The sequence below is a fragment of the Dama dama genome, chromosome 11 (genome assembly GCF_033118175.1).
Source record: "Dama dama isolate Ldn47 chromosome 11, ASM3311817v1, whole genome shotgun sequence".
NCBI classification, from domain to species: Eukaryota; Metazoa; Chordata; class Mammalia; order Artiodactyla; family Cervidae; genus Dama; species Dama dama.
In genome coordinates, this window is record NC_083691.1 from 102,554,987 (window position 1) to 102,562,268 (window position 7,282).

The following is a 7,282-nucleotide window of genomic DNA, read 5'->3' on the forward strand; positions in this document are numbered from 1 at the left end:
GGGGCAGGAGGAGAAGGGGATGACAGAGGATGAGATGGCTGGATGGCATCACCGACTTGATGGACATCGGTTTGAGTAGACTCTGGGAGTTGGTGATGGACAGGGAGGCCTGGCTTGCTGCGATTCATGGGGTTGCAAAGAGTTGGACATGACTGAGGAACTGAACTGAACTGAACTGATTTAAACTAGGTTTAGTCACAAGTTTTCAGTTATCCTAAACTCTTTTCATGTGTGACACATGTTGTTCATAATGACCAGATTCTCTGAAACCAGTTGACTGTTATGTCCAATTTATTTTTATTATTAATGAAGCATATTTGAACCTTTTGAGTGAGGCTGCTTCTATGCAGGAATATTCCTGAGTCAAATTGTATTACATTCATTTACAAAATTATTTCAAATGTTAGTACTGATTTCTTTCAGTAGATAATAACGCTGAGTTTTACAGTTGGTGCAGCATAAACATTTAATGTTTACGTGTTACAGCATAAACATGTTTACTCCTAAAATATTAATTTAACAGTAAGGATCCTGGTCCAGGATCTAGTGAACTAGCGTCTTATTTCCCCTTGGCAAATGGCTTTTTTATCCCCTATCTTCTATTTCCTTGTTATAAATTGTCAATAGTATTGCCTATTTTTTATTGCATATGGCTGTTGTTCAATTAAATTTAAATGAAAAAAAATTACCATCTCTGAATACAATTGAAGAGTAAATTATTTTCATCATTATCATGTCAATCTAAATTCAAAATTGGCACAAGAAACAACTACTTTGAAAAATTACTGTAAAATTTACCTGATGTGAAGTGCCAATATTATAATAGGGCTTAGAACTGATCACTCAAAGTAAATCTGAAGGCAGTATTTAAAAAGTATGACTGGCATGGATTGTAGATCAATTTAAATATTATAATAAAACTTTAAAACTCAGATAGTTGACTGCCTAAATATTTACTTATACAATACTAAATATTTAATCTCCATATTAAGCTCATTTGTTATAAAAAACCTAATTTCATAAGTATGCAAATGTTTTTTCCTCTTATAGCATTTGACCTTCATGTAGACTCAAGGAAAAGTTCAAAATTAAAGATGAGTACTATAGAACTTCTCCTTCACTGTTGTGTTAATTTACCTGAAATACTTGAATCATTGGCAGAGCTGCTAATGATGATGTAATGCCTCTGAGGTCCTGTTAGCCACAGCTAAGAAACTTTACAGAATTTGCCCCAAACAGGATATATAGAAGTGCTTTGAGAGCTTATCCAAAGATACCACTTATAAATCAGAAAGTATGCTTACTGTAGCTGGGCTAGTTAGTATTTTGCTAGTTTACAATTTTACTTCTTTCTTGGTGAAGCAACTGTTGCCAGAACCTATGTCAGACACGTTCACAGGTGAGTCTTTTTTTTCTCCCCCAGGAAATTGTGTAATCATGGACTCTGAGAATTAAATATAACTGACAAATCATATAGTTACCCCTCATCCTCACCTGACACCAAAACTCCTTTTTCATCATACGAAACATCAAGAATGACAGACTCAAGTACAAAACACCAACTTAGAAGTAAAAACATCTCAGGGCCTCTTTGTATTGATATGATTTTAAATTAGTTAGAATCATACTGCAATTAGTTAGAATTAAATTAATCAGAATAATTATACAATTTAAAAGAGCATCTACAATTTTCTTGACTTTACAGAATGTTAGTATGATATTTCACAATTTTTAAAAGCACCTGTTAAAAACTACACATTGATTAAAGAGATGCACTATATTGTAATCATCTATTTCCCCAGTGTGGAACAATCCATATCATTTCTAAATTTTCCACTGATCATAATAACTGTGTTGAGCATACTTATAAATATTAATATTTCTTCTCTAAAAATATTTTCTATAGGATTTATTAGTAGAAAGAGTATTGTGGAGACAAAGAAATATGAAAAAGTTATTTCTGCTTCTTCCTAGGTATTTTCAAAAAACTTCAGGTAATTGCATCTAAACCTTGCTTTATGTCATTTCACTATTTTCTGATCTGTCGGGGGATCCCACCTCAGAATAAGGAAATGTAGTCGAACTGCTGCACTTTTTGTCCACATATGTATAAGACTTAATTTAGGTGATTGCACAATAAACCTCTGTACCCCCTTATCTTGGAAAAGAAAGTCTTATTTTTTTGTAGAATATATTTCATTATATTTATATTTTCTCACCTCTTTTTGTTGAGAAGTTATGCTGCCAGATTTCTTATTCTGTTAGTACGAAGTATCCTGTAACCAGGAATGATGATGTTGGGTACTATGGGAAGACAGGAGAAGAAGGCATGAGAATGCATGTAGCAGAAACATAAAGAATGGGAAACTCATGCTTATCATGGAAGGATGCCTTGCTGCTCTTTGGTAATTTAATTTCAGCAGTTAAGTGTATTTAACAGGGATGCTCTTTATGACTGTGTGAACAATATATATTAACGTGCACACTAATCTTCTGATAGATGCTTATTGAATAAGCGAACTTGTAATAAGTACTTATCACAAGTAAAAGGTTTTATATATGTTTCTGTTAGTCTGTGTATTACTGTTGTTTAGTCACTAAGGTGTGTCTGACTCTTTGTGATCTGTGACTGTAGGGTGTTCTGTCCATGGAATTTCCCAGGCAAGAATACTGGAGTGGGTTGCCTTTCCATTCTGTAGGGGATCTTCCTGATCCAGGGATTGAACACACATCTCCTGCTTTGGCAGGCAGATTCTTTACCACTGAGCCACCTGGGAAGCCAAGTCTGTGTGTACATGTTTATATGTGCAATACATTATCTGTCTTACCTAGAAGACTCTTTTGTTCTGTTCTCTACATTAAATTTTATTTTTAGAACTCTGAAAATAAGGATTTCCTTTGCTTAAAAAAATTCTTGTGTACTGAACAACTTCATGCAAATTTTTTTTTCAGTCCAAGTCTAGAGAAGCTAGCCTGAATATGACTGAATATCATTATGTTAAATTATATGTGGAACAGAGTTTTACAGAATAAAAATACCAATAAAAATGCCATAATTATCTTGAAAGTAAAATGATCCAATAATATATTCTTTCCCAGAGGCAATGAATTATTTTCATATTTACCCCATAAAGGGTGTCAAAAACTATTAAACTAGAAAGCACTGCCTTTCAAATGTTTATTTATGTTTCTCATCAAGTAGAGAAAAATGATAAACAGAGCAAGAGAAAAAGAGCACTAGTCCCCCTTAGGTTTATAGTCTGGTTGCTGTTGTTCAGTTACCAAGTTGTGTCCGACTCTTTTGGGACCCCATGAACTGTAACTGGTCAGGCTCCTCTGTCCATGGGATTTCCCAGGCAAAATTACTAAAGGGGGTTGCCATTTCTTTCTCCAGGCAATCTTCCTGACCCTGGGACTGAACCCGGGTCTCCTGAATTGCAGGTGGATTTTTTACTGTTGAGTCACCAGAGAAGCCCTTACATTCTGGGGAAGAGTCATACTCTTACCCATGGAAAATGGCAATTCCCAAAGTATTTATGCATCATCTAGTATCATCTAGTAAGTTTCAGGCACTGCAGACACTATTCCAGGCACTGAGGTAAGTGAGGAAACACCCTTGAATAGTATGTGTGTTCTGAAAGGGACCAGACAGAAGGTGTCACCAAGGACTTATAATCACTTCCCAAAACATCTAGTTTATGACAGATATTTATTGATGTTGTCTTCCTTTCCACTGCGGGAGCCAAAGTTTCAAATGTAAATACCCACGAAAGAGAAAATAACTCTTACTTGTGGGCAGCACTTCTCAGCTTACAAGATACATCCGGGAATTATAATTTGTAAGATGATAGACATAGAGGAGGGCTGGAGTCATGGAGCACTGCGATGACTTAGAGCAGCACATGGAGTTGGATCCAGAATGAGAATCCAGGTCTCATGTAGAGAGCCCAGTGTTTTCTCAGTAAACTGCACATCAGATCTTGCCCCTATAGATGTTTTACAGTTGACAGGGGACAGGTGTCTGAGGCTAAAAAGCCATCCTGTAAGAAGTGGGAAGACTTGAAAGAAGTACTGGGACAAAAGTGCCAAGGACACGCTCCACTGTTAAAAATGACTGCTTTACGTTTGCTCTCAGAAATCCAGACCACAATCCTTTCATGATTAAAAAGTATCACTCTTTTTTCCGTTGTAGGTAATTAGGGGCCCAGGAAAGATGGTTATTTCCTAAATGGACGTCCTTACACTGCCCAATAATGTGACTGAATTTGTTCTCCTGGGACTCACGCAGAATCCACACTTACAGAAAATACTCTTCATTGTCTTTCTGTTCATTTTCTTATTCACTGTGCTGGCCAACTTGCTGATTGTCATCACCATCTCCCTCAATCCCACGCTTTCTGCTCCCATGTACTTCTTTCTCACTCACTTGTCCTTCTTAGATGCCTTCTTCACCTGTGTGAGCACACCCAAATTGATCATTGACCTGTTGCGCCAGAGGAGAACCATCTCCCGGGGTGGCTGCCTGACTCAGCTCTTTGTGGAGCACTTCCTGGGAGCATCAGAGATCATCCTTCTCATCGCCATGGCCTATGACCGCTATGCGGCTATTTGCAAACCTCTGCACTACACGACCATCATGCGAAAAGGGCTCTGCCAGCTCCTGGTGGTGGTATCCTGGATCGGGGGGATCCTACATGCCACTGTGCAGATTCTCTTTATGGTCGACTTGACCTTTTGTGGTCCCAATGTCATTGACCACTTCATGTGTGATTTCTTCTCCCTGATGGAACTTGCCTGCAGCGACACCTACCAACCCGGAATGGTGGTGGCAACTAACAGTGGGGGCATGTGCGTGCTTATTTTCTCCATGTTATTGGTCTCTTACATAGTCATCCTGAGCTCCCTGAAATCCCATGGCTCTGAAGGCAGGCGCAAAGCGCTCTCTACGTGTGGCTCCCACTTTACAGTAGTGGTATGCTTTTTTGTCCCTTGTATATTAACTCACTTGCGCCCTGTAGCCACTTACCGTACAGACAAGTGGGTGGCTGTGTTCTTTGCAATCTTTACTCCCATGCTAAATCCTATTATTTATACAGTGAGAAATGCAGAGGTTAAAAATGCCATGAGGAGTTTGTTGAAGAAGAGAATAACTTAGAGTAGTCATGAGCCAATTAAGTGATCATTTGTGTACCTAGGGAGGATTGTGCCCTTTGTAAATTGTGAAATAATACTAAGAATTTGCCAACCACTGGAAGAAAATAAATGTCTAGAATCTAGTACTTATTGATGATTTAATGACTAGGTATATTTTAGGCATATTCATACATGTTACTGCACTTTACCAAGGCTTCAATGTTCGTGTTCATAGATTCAGACTAGACAATGGAAAGAACAAGCATAAACCCCTACTTTGGTGACTGTAGAATAAGTTTTTTCTCCAGAGTCTTACTGCTGCTTTAGTAAATTCTTCATATATGTTACTTGGATGAAATTGGCTTTTTTCATAGAATCTTGATCTCAAAAAAATGTTTTTTTCTCTTTTTTGCTTAGTCTGTGTTAAAGCAAATAGGGGACAGAAATTCTTCAGCAGATACATGGGGAAGGGACATTTGAGTGTGAGAATCACAGCTTATGTTTTTTCTTAATGTACTTTGAATTTACCAAAAGCAAAAAGGGAGACACCCACAACAGGAAAAACAGATAATTCATAATCTGTCTCTAGTTCTTCTTTGGGATGAAAAATAAACCAGAAAATTTGAAATTATTCAATATGCTCTTATTTTCTTAACTTCATGGATCACAGTGTTTCTTGAATATAAAGGGAACATTTTGTCTTTCTATACTAAAACTTGAAGAAGCATTTGAAAAAAGTTAAGCATCTTTTACAAATCTCAACATAAAAGCATAGTTAGGTTCCAAAGCTGTTGCTCTGTAGGCCTCCTACAAATATTAATATTTACATTAAATGAACACTTTAACTATCAGGTACATTCACCTCAGTTTATATATACATGTAATAAACTAGTGGTTCCATTATCATTATCCCCACTTTACAGAGAAGCAAATTGAAGCCAAGAGAGGTTTACTAATCTACTTGACTCACAATACTCTTCTTCCACCGTAAAATGTGTGAGAAGCTATTGTAATGAACACAACTTCCTTTCAAAAGTTTCAGCTGTAAACTTCCAATCTATGTCTTTAAAAATCAGTCTTATTTTCTTTCAAATGAGAAATAGTGCCTATGGTTTGTGTAAGTCTACAGATACGATCAGGTTTAGTTTGTCCTTCAAGACTATGATGTCAATATGTTCTAGCTTTATCTCACATGTAGGCATGTACTTTAGCATTGCATTTTTTCCCCTCATTTTGAAAGTTCAACTTATACCACTTCTCTTTTACAGAAGACCAACTATTATGGTCTTTCTTTCAAAATGGTATTGGTGTAACATAGAAGCACCCTAGGAGGCCTCCGAGAATAGACTCCTGGTCATGTCAACTACTGTCTTTTTCTCTGTAGAAAATTTCTGCCAAAGAATAAATTTAATCAGAGAAGTAAGAAAATGCAGAAGGAAAGGAAAATAGTCAAGAAAAACAAAATGATAATAGTTTCACCATTAAACAAAGTCAATAACTTTTAGTTCTTGTTATAGGTCTATATAAAAGATTCTGAGCTATGTTCTTTGCAGACACTGAAACTCCTACCAGGTGCAAGAAACTAAATGCATGCTGCCCAGAAGATGCAGACTTTAGAACCAGACGGCTGATGATGTGACTCCCACTTACCTCACCACCAACCAGTCAAAGTCCATGAGCTATGCAAGCCCTGCTTCTGAAACACTGTGACTCTTCACTACCATCTCCAAGGGGGACACACATTCTTGAGGGCACTAGTGCACTGTGGTCCCATTTGCCAGTCAAAGCAATAAAGCTATTTCTTTCTACTTTACCAAAAATTTTGTCCCAGAGATTTAATCTGGCAACAGTGTCCAGAAGCCAAATTTCTGCAACAATGGTAACCAATAATGGAAAAAAATCTGAAAAAAAGATATATACACACATACACAAACACACATATACATATATATTTATGACTCTCTCTCTCTCTCTATATATATATAGATATATAAATATATATCTATATATATATATAAAACTGAATCACATTATTATTCACTTGAAACTAATGCAGCATTGTAAATTAACTGTACTTAAAAAAAAGAAAAAGTTAAAAAGTAAAAAAATCCACCAATATTATTATGATAATGGATTTTTTGGGGGTAAA

At 36.6% G+C, this 7,282-nt stretch overlaps 1 protein-coding gene across 1 annotated transcript; it reads left to right on the plus strand.

Moving 5' to 3' along the window:
• Positions 1–4,228: 4,228 nt before the first annotated feature.
• Positions 4,229–5,155, plus strand: LOC133065640 (olfactory receptor 4C3D-like). The gene has a single exon (XM_061156344.1). It carries the CDS (start codon positions 4,229–4,231, stop codon positions 5,153–5,155), a length of 927 nt encoding a protein of 308 aa, XP_061012327.1.
• Positions 5,156–7,282: the final 2,127 nt, after the last annotated feature.